Raw genomic sequence first — 15,451 nt, forward strand, 5'->3', positions numbered from 1 at the left:
CTGAGATCTGTAGGGGTGAGGGTGGGGAGCCATGGGCTGAGAGATCAGAAGTTAGGGGACCAGGGACGGCAGGGGCTGGGAGACCATGGACTGAGACCATAATGTGAGATCAGGTTTGAGGGCTATGGGAACTGTTGAGAGCTGAGGCTGCGGATTCTAAGAACCAAGGCTGAGGGACTGGAGGCTGGGAGCTGAGGATCTGGTAGCTGATGGGAAGGGATGGGAACTGGAGCTGGGAATGGGGAGGCCAGGCTACGGACTCAGAGGCTGGGACACTGAGAATTTGGGGATAAAAACAGAGGGATCAGAGGCTGAAGAAACGGAGGTAGAGGACTCAAGGCTCTGGGCAGAGGCTGGGAGCCAATGAATGGAGATCAGGGGCTGGGGTATCAAAGGCTGGAAAGGCAAGGGCTAGGGGCTGGGCCTTGATGGTTGGGGGCCCAAGGGCCACAAGACCCAAGACTTGGGGGTTAGAGTCTGGAGAGCTGGGGGCTGAAAGCTGAGAACTAGGGGGCCAAGGGCTAGGGGCTGAAAGTTTGGGGCTAAGGAATAGGGAACTGAGGACTGACATGGACCTGGAGACAAAGGACAGAGATGGGGATGACAGCTGAGGACCCCATGGCCTGGGGACAGGGCCCTGAGGAACTGGAATTGGGGGGCGCTGGGACTGGCAGATGAAGGTTTCCTGGCAGGGATCAAGCTAAGGTAGAACCAGGGAAACTTGGGGAGAATGGCTAAAGGTCAGCCCTGGAGACTCCCTGTGGGGAGGCCCTAGCAATGAAAGCCTTCATTAAGGAAACAGATTGAGAATGGCTCCTGAGGCTTCTGCTGGCCCAGGATCAGGCAGGAGAGGGAGGTAGCCATGTTTGCTGCACACAGGACCAAAACCTTCGATGGAGCAAGAAGTAATTCCTGTTTTCACAAGGAAAGCTTGTGAAAACACACACACACACACACACACACACACACACACACACACACCTGAACCTTTCTGAAAACCAGAGCTGAATCCCAGCGTTGCTGGGATCATGAAGCCACTCTGTCCCTCAGGGCTCTGAAAGGGAACAGTGGGGAGACAGAGCTCACCACTTCCATGAACAGGGTGCAGACATCAAAGTTAGGGTTCTTCCGAAGGTTTCTGATGACACAGGACTGCACTGTCTGGCCACCACACTCCACCACGAGGCTAGGGGAAGAGATGCTGGCCATCTGATAGCTCTTCATGTTCCTCAAGCCCCAGGCCAGGATCTGGGGGCAGAAAAAGGGGAGAGAAGCTGAGCAAGGCTGGAGCAGGAAGTGGGGAGTCCAAGGAGACAGCCCCCGTCCCACAGTCAGGCTCACCTCGATGGCTGTGCGCTGGAGAGCTGGCTTGATGTTCTGGGGGACCATGTATATGTTGGTCTCCCTCTGGGGTGGTGGGTAAGGTAAGTCTGTGTCCTCTGTCTGCAGGGGACAGCAAATCAGAAAAGAGACCACAGTGCGGGGGAAGGTGAAGGCTGTGGGATTAGGAAGGACAAACAGGCAGAAAGCAATGGCATGCACTGGGGGGCACAGGAATGGAGGACAGAGTTTAGGGTAGGCAAATAGGCTGGAAAAATGAAGACTCTGGATCAGCCTCAGCTGGGCACTGTGCTGGCCAGGATCAGAACACACACATCTTTGCACAAGGCCAAGGCTGTCCTCCCACAACACAGGCTCCACAACCAGTGAGATGCCCATGTCTCCCCCCCACCCCGTATAGCACACACATGTGCTCACATGTCGACACAAGCATGAACACCCTCCTGCTCCAGCCTGGCCCACCTACGTCAGCCTCTCGGTCACTTCCCTCAGTGCTTACCCTCCTGCCCACCAGCTGAGACACACCCTGCTTCCAGCCAGACCCCCCCCCCCTCCAATCCCCAACCCTATTATCACATCAGCAAGAAGAGAGCATGCTCACAGGAAGACAGGAAGAACAGAGCAACGGCAAATGAGGCACAGGGATGTGAGGCCACTGTCCTTACAAGACATGGGATATAAGGCCACCATCATCAGCACTCCAGAGGGGTCTCCCTCACCAGCACAGACCAGAGATGAGTGGGGAATGGGGCAAGGCTGGCCGGCTCAGGGGTTTCCAAAGGGAGCTGAGCAGGATTCACTAAGAGCTATGTGGGAAGCAGGGCAAGGCAATAGAGGAAGGTGTGATGTCGGATTTACAGACTCCTAGCATGGCAGTTCGGGGTGTGACCATGAGCTCTCCCATCCCCTTCCTGTCACTCAGCGCTAGACAGCAGAAGATAGTCTCTAGCTAGTCGCCAGCCTAAGAGCTGAGAAGGATGTGCCACACACCTGCAAGAGTGCCTGCAACAGGTACATGCTCACGGGCACTCCTGGGGCAGTTAGAAGAAAATGCCCTTTTCATAAGACTTTTGGCTCCATGTCAGGAAATTCTATTTTATAAGTTTATTAGGTCAAGACGCTTCACTGCCACCTAGTGGGAAACACTTATAATAACCACAAATACAGGTTACACTAGAAATTGTACCTCCTTGGATACACGGTCCTTGTGGGGTTCTCAGACCACACATCCATACATAGAGGTCTTGATGTTACAGAGATTAACTATTATTGAGCGGGATGTGCCTTACTAAGCATTGTGGTCATCTGACTATTCTCCAACCGTCTTGTTCTGGAAAGAACTACAAGTATATCGACAGACAATCGCTAGCGTGGACGAGAAGGGCGACGGGAACAGAGAAGAAGAACAGCTTCCTCACACCTACAGCAAATTTGACAGCAACTCCAGCCACCTCCTGCCCAGTGGCCGCACTGGTGAGGCCACAGTCCCCTGACCCACGGCAGGAAGGATGTCAGGGCCAAAGCCAGACAGCCTGGGACTCTAAGGCCAGCTCTGTTGCTTCCTAGCTGTGTGGCCCTGGGCAGATTACTCAGCCCCAGTGACTCAGTGTCCTCATAAAGAGGGAATAACAAGATGCTGAACAAAGTCACTCTGAGAACGAAACCAGAAGAGGAACAAGAGGAGTATCTGGCACCAGAGGCACTTAATAAACGGTGTGACTGTAATTACGGGTGCCATTGTTGTCGGCCCTGTGGCTGTTACCATTGGTGTCCAGGCTGCTCTTCTAAGGGTCACCTGAGGAGAGCTGGGATGCCAGGAGCCTCTCGCAGAACAATATCGGCTTTATAACTACCCTTAATTCACCAGGACGAAGGTAGAAACTGGCTAGTTTATTCCTTGCCCACAGTAGGTGACATGATACAGGAAGGGTGACAGACAGAGCTGCCTCGGTGCATTCCTGCAGGAGAGCTGTGCCCACCACAGAGCCTAGGATGGGTGCCCCCAAGGACCTGTGCAACCCCTCTAGCAGCTGGGCTGCTAACAGAACGTGGGGCCACACTATGACATCTGCCACCAGCTGCAGGTGGCCTATTTCAAGGGCCACGCTTTGTGACAGCTAACTCTCATGGCTGATGCCGGTCCACTGTAGGACCAAAGTAATGGGGAGGAATGGCAACAGGAAGCATTAGGCTCCAAGCTTTGTCAAATGAGGAGGTCACCCGTCCACCAAAGCAAACCCATCAGCTAGCTGTGGGCTGTCTGTGCACCACCCTCCCATCTCCTTCCCCCAAGCACTGTGAGGATAATGATGTATGGCCTGAGAACTAGATTTCCCGCAGAGGAAGCCCACTCCCTGCGTAGGATGGAAGCAAAGAGGCCCGAGCAGGAGTTAGTACCGTCTGGAAGAGGCCCTGCAGGAAGAAGGCAGGGGTGCACAGCTATGGAGCCAGGCAGGTGGAGGCAGGAGGAAGAAAAGCAGAGACAGAGATTAGTGAACATCCAGGGATCACTTCCTTAGCATGAGGTCCATACGCTCATCCCACACTGTCCCCAGACCTCCCACAACATTCCCGCCCTATGCCACCTGGCTGCAGTTCCTCGGGCTCCTTCTCTTGATGGCCCTCTGTCCTCTGGGGCAAGGCTGTGTCATGTGTGCCACAGAAGCCAGCACGGAGCTGGGACTGTGTACCCAGTCCTTAGTGCTCTCTAGGTCCCCAACCCCATCTCATCTCATCCTTCTAGTCCTTCACCCTTCCTTCCATATCTGTCTTTCCACCCCAAGGTCCTCTATCCCTCACCTCACATTGTGTTTCCCTGAGCCCTCCTCCCACCTCCATCCTCCTCTCTGCCCTGTGCTCTGTTCCAGCACCTTTTCTCTGGAAACTTCTCTCCCAAGTCAATAATCATTCTGAACCATGCCCACCCCTTGTCAGCACTGCCAGCTGAAATTAATGTCTCTTTTAAAGTCACCTACCTACACAGATCCCTCTTCCTGTCAAGGACGAACCTCCCAGGCCACCTTAGCCCCTTCCTCCCTCAGCCCTGCAAAGCCAATCTTTGCCCCTTGGCTTTTCCTCATGTCCCTCCTCAGCTTTAGCCCATTCCTAGCATCCAAGCCTCCTAATGGCATCTCGCACTTAACTTGTCAAGGATTAATTTTTTACCCACTCCCCCAAACCTGCTCCCTTCCGGTGTCATATCATACATTGGCCCCAACAACCACCAAGACAACCAGTGACACCCTTGGTTCCTCCCCCCTGCCTCGCTATGCTGGTTGGTCACCAAGCACTAGTGGCCCTTTCCCTAAACCTCTCTCCTGTCTCTTGCTATGCCTCCCCTTCCGCCCTTTCCTTCCTCCCATCCACGTTTTCTTCCTCCTGTCCAGATATCCAGCAACCCACTCCGTGGTCTCCCTGCTTCTGGTTTCACACATATCCCTAACTAACAAAGCCCACGACACTCTGTGGGCATGCCGTTAGGACGTACAACTCATGTGACCCTGCACGCAAGACACTGACAATGCCCAAAATGGCCCCCGAGCCCTCACCTTCCAGTGACTGATGGCTTCTCTCACCAAATGACTCTCCCCTCAGGATCCAAATTCTCAATATACTCTTCTTAAATGGAGACGCTGTGTTCTCTTTAACCTTGGGACTCAGTACTCAACATCCATCTATCTGGAATACAGTCTGTCCCTCTTCATCTGGCCACTTCCTGTTTGGACTCTGTGTGTCATTTAACTCTTCCTTGGTGCCCTAAGCATGTTACGTTCCGATGTCTCCATGAGCCCCACAGCCTCTGTTTACCCCAACCTTAGTCACACTGAAAGACACATCAACCACCCTGTGCCACTTCTCTGTCTTTGTCCCTGCTAACCAGCAACTCTGAATTGATCAGCAACGACTGTGAAAAGGTAACCGGAGTGAGGGAAGGAATGAGGGGGACAGGAGGGGGTAAAGACGTGGCTCTCCTTGCCTACACTGCCTCCTGCTCTGCCAGCACCCTCAGGTCCTCTCTGAGCCCTTGCTAGCTGTACCTGCTCATGGCTGCACCAACCTCCTTCACTACCTTCTGGAACCTGTCAGTCTTTAGGGCCTAAGTCAAGCTCTCCCTCAGTTTTTTCAAACACTCCAGAAACTTCTTATAGCCTTGCTCTCTGACATGTATTAAACCTAAATGACTCCTGACACATACACACCTCACACACACACCACACACACATACTCACAGAGAGAGACACACAGACACACACATCTCTCACACACACATACACATACACATCTCACACACACCTCACACACACCTCACACACACACATACACACAGACACACACATCTCTCTCACACACACACACACACCTCACACACACACACCTCACACACACATACACCTCACACACACACACCACACACACATACACACAGACACACACATCTCTCACACACACATACACACCTCTCACACACACATACACACACCTCACACACATACACACACCACACACACACACACCATACACATACTCACACACAGAGAGAGACACACAGACACACACATCTCTCACACACACATACACACACATACACACACCTCACACACACACCACACACATACTCACAGAGAGAGACACACAGACACACACATCTCTCACACACACATACATACATACACACCTCTCACACACAAACACAGACACATATACCTCACTCACACAGACACACACACACACACACACACACACCCCTCACGTAGTTCCAATGAACCTGTCTTTGCTCATCTCAGTCAGGAGGTAAAAGTGGGCCTGGATCATATTGCCAGCTTCTAAGCCTCAGTCTCCTCCTAGTTCAGTCTACCTAGGATGCCCAAAACTGTCCTTCCAGGACAGTATGAGTGCTGTGACCCCTATCAAAACTGGACAGCATTTCTTCACTGCCAGGAAAGGGAAGGGGCAGACAGCAAATGCAATCAAGGTGTCTAATTGACTGTCTCACGGGTGACAGGGACTGAGCTCTCCAGGCCCCAAGGACAGGCCAATACCATATTAGCCTGGTCAGGGACAGCCAGATTAACTGAATTCCTGTACCTACCCTGAGTCTCAAGCAAAAGTGGTGAACACAGGTGGGCAGGGTATTAATCAAGCCAGTTCAGTCCCAGATCTCCAGGAACAATTGAGGGATATATCCCAACAGTAGAAGCCACCCTTAGCTTCTTCTCAGCCCATATGTCCCCAGGGCCAGTTCAACATAGAGAGGTGAAGGCCCAGATATGCTCCTAGTCCTAGGTGACAGCACACTCGTCAGACGTTTCTTTCCAGGGCAGTGAACGTGTTGACATGTCTCTGCTGCCAACCGGACTGCCCTGTCCCCAGTAGCCCTCAGATCCCACCTCACCCAAGGGGAACATCCTGGTTCCTTGGGGAGCTGCAGGCAGGGGGCAGGCAGGCAGCAGGAGGCTCCATTGTCTGTCCGCCCCACCCAGCTCATTAGGAACAACATACTGGTCTAATTACACTTCCCAGGGAAATAGTGTTTCAAATTAAGGCCTTGGGGGAGGAGGAAAGGGATGGGGGGCACTGGGTTTATTTTCCTGATTGCAAAACACCAAATGTTTCCTTCTAGTGAATGCTGGGGTGCAGGAGCAAACCTGGGGAAACCTTGCTCAGAGTAAGCTGCATACCCTGCTGCCTCCTAGATTTGGGAAGGTGTCTAGGGTGACTAGTTGGACCACCGTGATAGCAGCACAAGCAGCCAAGAAACATATGCTGCCCTCTACCAGGGCATCCTTTCCCTCAGAGCAGAAGAGAAGAGGAACAACTAACCATGTCCTTTGGACAGTCAGATCCCCAGGCTCTGGGGAAGGTCTTCCCAGTCCTAAGAGCCCCACTAGTAAGAAACTCCCAGCACCTCGTCTGCCATGTATGTGCGCATGTGTGTTCTCACCAACATGCCCATGCGCACTGCATGCGCATACGCGCCAGTTCTCAGGAAATCTAAAATTGCAGTTTCTTTGAACTCATTCCTCTTGGCAGCCTGAACTGCCTTTGTTCTCAAGACCAAAAAAGGGGAGGGGGGCTCAGAAGAGGTGGGAAGGAAGATGGGCCAAGGAGGGCACAGAAGAAGGATGAGACAAAGAAGGATGGGAAGAAGCTCAAAAAAGGACAAAGACCAAAAGGCAACGTCTGCTCTCCACAAGGGCTCAGGACTCTGCACACTGTAAAGCCCCCAGCAAGCAAAGCAGCCTGGCTTCCCCCACCTAGAGCCCCACAGAGTGGTGTTCCCATGGCAGAGAGCCTGGGAGAGAGGCTGTTGTTGCTACTGCAGGGTCCCGATGCAGCTGCACAGTGTCTCTAGCCCAAGGTACTGTTTCCAAAACCTTCCTGCTTCAACTGCTAGCTCAGGGTCCCTTCTTCCAGGGACTCATCCTCTGTCCTGCTCCAGAAACCATTCTCCTGGGCAGTCAGTCCCAGGCCTCGCGTACAGGCCTTTCAGCATCATGGGGGAACGTTTGGCTTGCCACCTAGCTATGCTGGCAGTTGGGTACTCCTGGACTTAACCACCCTCTAGACACTGCCTCTCTATTTCTCCTGGCTCAGCTCCAGGAGGCCCTGCCACCATAACTGTCTCAAAGGCCTCCTCCCCAGTCTCTCTTCTGACACCCGGCTGTACGGTGCAGGCGCCCTGCATAAGAGCGCTTCCTACCATACCCTCACTCCTGCTGTGCTCCCAGGCTCCCTGGGGAGTGGGCACAGTGTGCAGGGCGATTGGACTGGGAGGTTGGGAGAAGTTAACCGGGAGCATAAGCAGGTCCTGGGCCACCACACAGAAAAGACAGAAAGTCCTCTGCTGGGTCAACAAGCTTTCCGCAGGAGCAGAACAGCAAGGAGAATGACCTGCCTCCTCTCAACCTCTGGGGAGCCTTAAAACTGAGTAAGTCCCACGTTCTTGGCAGGACACTCAGCCTTCAGTCAGGGAAAATGTGCTGAACTCAGGGCCAAGGGTTACACTGGTACCCTCTGGGATAAGGGGCATCACAAGGTCATCTTATAGGATGGGTCACCTCCCTGGGCCTTGAACCCTTTGAACCTGCTGGGCTGGCCCCGCCTGTATCCAGAAAACTCCTACAGATCTAGCTATCCTCTGGGCTGTTGACCACAGGAAGCCTCAGCAGGGGGCCTGGCCAGCCCTGATGCTCAACCCTTCAGGGTCTGGCCCCAAGCTGCAGTTTTGATTTGCTTCATGGTAGCCAGGCCACAGCCGCATCCTCGCCCTGAGTCCGAGCCCTCGCTATTCCATATGACACATCCGGTCACGAAGGATTCAGAGTCTGTCATAACTCATCCCTAGGCTGGGTCCTCTTCAGCACAGGCTGTGGGTTTTGGCTAGGGTTCTATGTTGCCTTCCAAATCGGCAGTCTCTCTGCATGGCCGCCAGAAGCAGGAGGCCGCCTGTCAGGCGCGAAGAGGGCCAGCAGCTGGCAGGCCCCCACCTCTGCCTGGGAGTGAAAGGAAGTGAGGGAAGAGAGGCGGGCTACAATCCCACATCCTGATTGATCCTGCACTTCAAGTCCAAATTGCACCGAAAATGTCAAGTGGTATCCGCTCTCAACCCAGCCCAGGGAGTCCCTGACTCCCCAGTGGAGGACACGATGGCTTTTTCCTGCTCAGCCTCTGCCCAGAGTGCTCTTCCCATCCATCTTCACCCTGCACCTAGGCTCCCTGGACCAAAGACTTGTGCCTCCCACCTTCTTCAGCGCTTTGTCAAAGCTTTTACACTGCTTCCACCACCAGAAAGGTTTCCTTGGCTACTCTGGCAGCTGCCCAATTTTTATGTCTGAAAATATGCCATCTGGTACTCAACCAGACAAAACTCAGTATTGCTATTCAAGTCATCTGTATATGTCTGGACTATAAGAGGGCATCAAGCCCCTGGGGCTAGAATGACCTCACAGGCCATACCCCAGGCAGCTGTGGCTGCACTCTGAGCACAAGGACGAAAATCTAGCCTGGTCACCCTGTGACAGGAGCTTGGAAGCTAGCCTTTACCTTCCCACCCCCAGGTCTACCAGCTCCCCCATCCTTGAGTCCAGCTCACCTCATCCAGTATACTTGACGTTTCGTGCATCTAGCATGGTCCGCATCCGGGAGACAGGGGGAGAACCGGGAAAGCAAAGGGTCTCCATTAGTAACCAGAAGCACTGGCTGTGACCAGGATGGCACCCACAGAAAGCCCTCCCACCAGGGGTGAGCATGGCAGCTCCTTCACCACACCCTCCCATATGAAGAAGGGACAATGGACTGAGAGCGTCTGTTCCTCTCCAGAAGTGGCAGGAGGGAGAACATCAGACAGGCAGTAGGAGGGACGTGGGACCCTGTGTAGCAGCCCCCGGAGAAGTCAGGCCTCAAGCAAAGCTGTAGAACTGTATTCTTGACTTGGGCAGTCATGAAAAGTCACATCGAATCCCCAGGACTAGCGGAGCTGGGGGCACCAGCTCTGACAGGACAAGCAGGGGCAGGGGGAGGAGGCTGGCAGGAGAGGGCGAGGAGAAGCAAAGGGTGTAGGAAGAGCTTGTGGGGTTACGATCATCGGACCCTATGTGTACCAACAGCCCAAGCAGCTCCCGCTGAGCTTGCTAAAATGGAACAAGGAAGAAAATAAGCTTGAGGCTCAACACAGGTTTTTACTGAAACCTCCAGGCAAAGGAGGGACCAAGGGGACATTGCCAGCAGAGGAGAGGAAGGGATCACATGGGAGGAATGGGCTAGCTGACATTCTGAAACTCCCTGGGCATCAGAAGCTTCACATGGGTGGGTGGGGTATGGGATGCTGGGCCTCCACCCTCAGATCTTGCCTAGATGGCAGCGGACCCAGAAATTGGCATTTCAAATAATACTGGACTGCTCCCAAACACACTTTCTGATCGTCAGCCTGAGCCACAAGTTAAAGGCCTTAGGCAGTACTGCAAGACCCTAAGCTTGGATTGTACGCCCAGAGGCTATGGTCAAACCTGCACTCCCTTAAATGTCAAACCCACTCTAGTGAGAGTAATATCCAGCCCAACCCAGAGCCCTCAAAGGGCAGCTCTGAGATCTCTGCAGTTTGGAACTTGATACTCAGCCATTTCCAGGCAGGTGATACCTGTGCTAGAGGTTATGGAGACACTGAGTAAGACGGGACTGTCAGCCCCTGGTCATCTACCCTGAGGCCACTACTGAGTCATTTGCCTGAATCCTGGGCTCTCAGGTAGGCTGAGGTGGGACCTGCTAGAAGCCCTCCCAAGCCTAGAGGGGTCAGCAAAGATAGGGAGACTAGAGAGAAACACACAAACAATTCTTACCTCAAAGCCAGGAATATGATGGATTGCTGGCTAGGGTAGAGAAAAGAGGGTATTGTTCACCTGCTTCCTCGCCCATCCCAGACCCCTTCATTGCCACCCTGGGCCAACACCCACAGACTTTGTCAAGTAGCAGACAGACCATGGATACAAGCTGTTCCAAGTCGAACAGGCGGTAGGCTGTGTCCTCCAGACACCTTACCCAGAGCTGCCACAGAAGCAAGGCAAGCCTGGGGTAGCACTCAAAACAGCCTGGTACCTAACAGTAGGGTCCTGGTTGCAAGGACCAGAGTCAGGCATGGCACAGCCAGCCCCCAGTGGCTGTGGGTATTCACCATACCTGAGACCCCTTGCCCCCGCTACCCAGGCTCCTGGAAACCATGACAGGGAATGACCTGGGAAAACTGCTTTGGCCAGAGGATTTAGTCATCCAGAAGCCAACATTCTGCCCTCAAGTGGATTGTGTCCTGACTTAGAGATGAGAAACGGTGTGTCGTGTGGGTGTCAGTAGGAGGGCTGACTTCAGGGGAGACATCCAGTTCCTACTGAGTTCAGCATGTGGACAGCCCCACCACCCTTGGCCTGCACCCCAGCTGGGCCTCCCAGGCCTGGATAGTAGCCAGCCTTACCTTCTCTCTCTGGATCAGCTCGAACGCTGCCAGCAGCTCGCCCGCAGGCTGGCTGCCTCTGGTCAACGGGAACCAGGCCAGTCGGGGCATCCGTTCCAGGCTGGGCTGACAGATACAGCGGCCCATGAATTCGTCAGCACCCTAGACCAGTGTAGAGAAAGAAGAGTCAGTGCCCCCTGCCCCAGACTAGGCCTGCATCCGACCTCCAGGGCTAAAGAGGACCCCAGAAGTCAGGGCAGCCTCTAGTGCGGAATGGCGAGCACTGCCCTCTTGGGGGAACTGTGAGGAGACAAGATGCTAGCCCCCTCACTGCAACTAGGATGGAATTCCCACAGCAGTTGTGGAAGTCCTTCTGTATGTCCAACTAGTATTCCCCATGGTTGTCTTTAATCCATCCCTGAGCCCATCAGAGAGCAATGAGAAACAGTCCGCCTACACTTCATTAACGCCCTTGTTTGCTTAACTGCTTCACCCTGAACATCCCCATTTTTTCAGGTGACCTCGCTTCCCAAGATGAGCCTTACTAAAACGATATCTTCTGAACCTGGCGTCCTTCCTCACTCCTACTGCCCACATGACTCGGTCCACCTCTCCTTAGTGACTGGACACCAGTTCTTCCCAGCGTACCTCCCTCCATGCCCACCTTCCCCTACCTCAGTCACAGCAGACAGATTACCCATAGCTCCTGGGGCAGTCAGCAGAGCCAGTCAGATGGTGCTGTGGACATCACAAGCCTCAGCCCTTACCCAGGAGAGGAACGGGGAGCCAGTCCTGGCTGTTCTCACACTACACTACAGGAAGGCCTCAACATTTCTATGAGCCACCCAGGAATGGCTACCAGCACGAGCACACACACCACACTTGTGAGCGACAATCCAGAATTGTCACTCAGACTGGACAGTGGGCACAACAGTGGGAAGGGTCTGGGGCTCCTCGGGGCCAAGCGTGGCCCCCTCAGCTGCTGAGCTCTGTAGGGGGCGGGGCTGGCAGGTTCCCAGCTCATCCCTGGAGCCACCACTACCCCAGGACAGACCATCGTTCTCCCTTCCCTCTTAGCCTGGCAAGCATGAGAGGGGCAGCCTGCAGCAACATTTCCAGAAGATTTTTCTGAAAGAGAGTTTCTGGCTGACCAGCCAAGGAAAGGTCAAAGAGGACCCAGCCTGAGTAGGGAGCGGCAGTGAGATAGAGGGAGAGGCACAGTTCAGAAGACATTTCTAGAAGGAGTTACCATGGCTGGGTGTGGGCGAGCAGGCCTCCAAAGAGCTCTGGCCCAGTCTGGGAACCTACAGTTTGCCTTGTACCCATCTAGTACCTCCCAGCCCCCATAGACATTCTCCCCCTGCTCCACAGGCACCAGGACCTGCACTCTTCCTTCCCTTCATGGCCCAATGACGCTCCATCCTGTTGCTCCCTGCCTTAAGCTCAGCTTCCTCTAGAACTCCCAGGTCAGCATCGCCAAACCAGACCCGTGCTGCCCACTGCTAGCCTCTGTCATCTTCTGATGGGCACCTTACAGAGCATCACCTCCCTCCCCTAGCTGACACACCTTCTCGGGACTTCTGACGTGTAGTCATGGCAACTCTTACTGGAAATAGCTTCCGACCCCTCCTCCTTGCTGCTGCATCCACCCAGACCTGACCTCTCTACCTACTTTTCTTTGTGTGCAACCACATGGCCTCCCTTACTTCTGACCCCTATCCCCAGCTGCCTGGCCTCATTCTTTCTATTCATCATCCAGTAGCCCCAATATTTGCTAGAATGTCCTTCTATGTTCCCCTCCCACGTCTGTTTCAGGATTTTTGTCTTCACCCCAGCTTCCCCTGATATTTTGCACAGTATTGTGTGATACTGGAACATGAGTCACCTTCAGATTTTTGTGGGTGGTGTTTTGTTTTGATTTGTTTTATTATTAGGCAAGGTCTCAGGTACCCCAGAATGGCCTCAAACTTGATAGGTAGCCAGGGAGGACCTTGAACTCCTGATCCTCCTGCCTCTACCTCTCAAATGCTGGGATTACAGACATGCACCACCATGCCTGGATGCCCAGCTTACACAGTGCCAGGGATCAAATCCGGGGCTTTTTGCATGCTAAGCAAGCTCTCCACCAATTACATTGCATGCACAATATACCCTGTTGCAGTTACTTGAATTTAAAACTCATGTTCTCCATTGGTACAAGTGCCCTTCAATGCCGGGTGGTGGTGGCGCATGCCTTTAATCCCAGCACTTGGGAGGCAGAGGCAGGTGGATCTCTGTGAGTTCGAGACCAGCCTGGTCTACAAGAGCTAGTTCCAGGACAGGCTCCAAAACCAAAGAGAAACCCTGTCTCAAAAAACCAAAAAAAAAAAAAAGTGCCCTTCAAGTCTCCCCATATGAAGCTGGTGGATCCCCTCCCAGAGAGCACAGCCAGAAAGCATAGCATGGTCACAGGATATTCTGTTGAACAGCACAGGTGGACCACAGGGCCGTATGGTACCCCAGACACTCTGTCTCATCTAGAGGGTTCTTCACATGCTGGGCATCTCAGTTCCCACCTAGACCACAAACCTCAGGCAAGAGGTGGGTCACTCAGCCCAGTACAGAAAGTGCTTGATTAAAAACAGTGGCGAGAAGGGACAAGGTAGACCTGCAGAAAAGCCAGACCCTGCTCCACAACTCTGTTCCCTTTCTGGAGCTGTTCCCTTCCCACGGTTTGATTAGCCATGTCTGCCAAGGGGCATCGCCCATTTTAACTCCTCTAAATCATTTCAGTGAACCATGAGGGGACAGCCACCAGCCCAAGCCTTGGGCAGAAGTCCCAACACTCACAGCCCGGCTTTGCCCAGGGAAATAGGCAACAGAGAGAGGTAGCAGGTCATCATACTCACGTAGGTGTCGTGGTCATACAGCTCCACCACAATGCTGGGCGGATACTCGGCAACACTGGCTGGCTCACCAAAGATCTCGATCTCATAGAAGATGAGGGTTTGATCCCAGGTGGGGTTCAAGGTGTTCTTCTCCACCACCGTCTTCTGGCTCTGGTGCAGGAAGGAGACGATGGCATAGGGATCTGTGTGGGTGCAGGGAAAAAGGACACAGGATTTGGCTGATGGTTCGGGAGTCCCAGGGCCACAGAGCCAGAGCATGGCTGTGGCTCCACTCTGGAATAACAACACTCAGGCCAGATGCCATCCAAGGCCAGCTACCGCCACTTGAAGAAAGAGCCTGACCTTGGCTTGCAACTTCAGACCTTCCCTTTCTTCACTCCTATCTGACGAAGGTGTGCGAGAAAAAGTGGATGCCTGTGTGGCCCACTCATGTCTACAGCAAGGGTTTGCTGGGTGCTCTCCTCGTGCCACACTAGGGACCAGTGCTTTCCTCGTGCCACACTAGGGACCAGGCACTAGGAGCTGGGGGCAGACTGACGCAGAATATCAACTATCTGCCCAAACGGTGAGAATTTGAATAAGAGCCTGGAAGAATAAGGGCAAAGGGCAGGAAGTGTGTTCACGGTACATCTGGATTCTTGGAGGATGGGGGAGTAGGGCACAGGCATTGGGTCCTAGGCACCCTGAGAGCATCAGCAGGACATGGCCAGCACCTTTCTTCAGCAGCTCATACCCCTGCCCCCGTTGCCACATAGAGACCAGCAGGAGACACACAAGCCATAGGATAAACCAGCTATGAGGCTCCTGTACTAGTACAGGCAGAGGTGGCTCGGCCTCAGGTGGACGCAGGGCCAAGAGCTGTTAGGCACTGCACGGTGTGAGCTCCTCACGGGCCCAAAATTCCTGTGCAGCCTGCCAGCCCCATTAGCCTGGGACCCAGCCAGTCCTTTTCTCTGCCTTGTCCAAAGGCAAGTTGGTATAATTCTAGAACAGTGGTCCCCAAATGTAGAGTTACCATGGAGTCACCTAGAATGTTTCCACAGGTATCTTGCACATCTGATGTAGCAGAGTAGGGTCCTTGACTCTCTAGCAAGCTCCAGGTGACGGTGTGGGATTCTTTGGGACACCAGTGTGAGGTCATAGGAATGGCGTGCATGGTTTGGGAGAGGAGCAAAGTGCTGGAGGGTGGGTGTTCTATCTTCCCCCAAGAGCACAGCAGTTTAGGTGCGAGGTCCTTTTCCTTCCAAGTGACAGGTGTTTAGAGCACATGGACAGGAGAGGT

The 15,451-nt window shown here is 53.7% G+C and overlaps 1 protein-coding gene across 14 annotated transcripts in view; it reads right to left on the reverse strand.

The window, feature by feature from the left end:
• Positions 1-15,451, reverse strand: part of Dysf (dysferlin) — a 199,065-nt gene that overhangs the window by 58,514 nt on the left and 125,100 nt on the right. For all 14 annotated transcript variants that reach the window (XM_041645118.1, XM_041645070.1, XM_041645102.1 and 11 more), the window contains 6 exons: positions 14,170-14,351; positions 11,303-11,443; positions 10,677-10,706; positions 9,434-9,463; positions 1,342-1,443; positions 1,087-1,248 (listed from right to left, as the gene is read on the reverse strand). In XM_041645118.1, coding sequence (XP_041501052.1) covers positions 1,087-1,248; positions 1,342-1,443; positions 9,434-9,463; positions 10,677-10,706; positions 11,303-11,443; positions 14,170-14,351 — 647 coding nt within the window. The remainder of the gene's footprint in view (positions 1-1,086; positions 1,249-1,341; positions 1,444-9,433; positions 9,464-10,676; positions 10,707-11,302; positions 11,444-14,169; positions 14,352-15,451) is intronic.

This window comes from Microtus oregoni, unplaced genomic scaffold (assembly GCF_018167655.1).
Source record: "Microtus oregoni isolate MIOR12 unplaced genomic scaffold, Mior012 000002F_ref0000024, whole genome shotgun sequence".
Taxonomy (NCBI): domain Eukaryota; kingdom Metazoa; phylum Chordata; class Mammalia; order Rodentia; family Cricetidae; genus Microtus; species Microtus oregoni.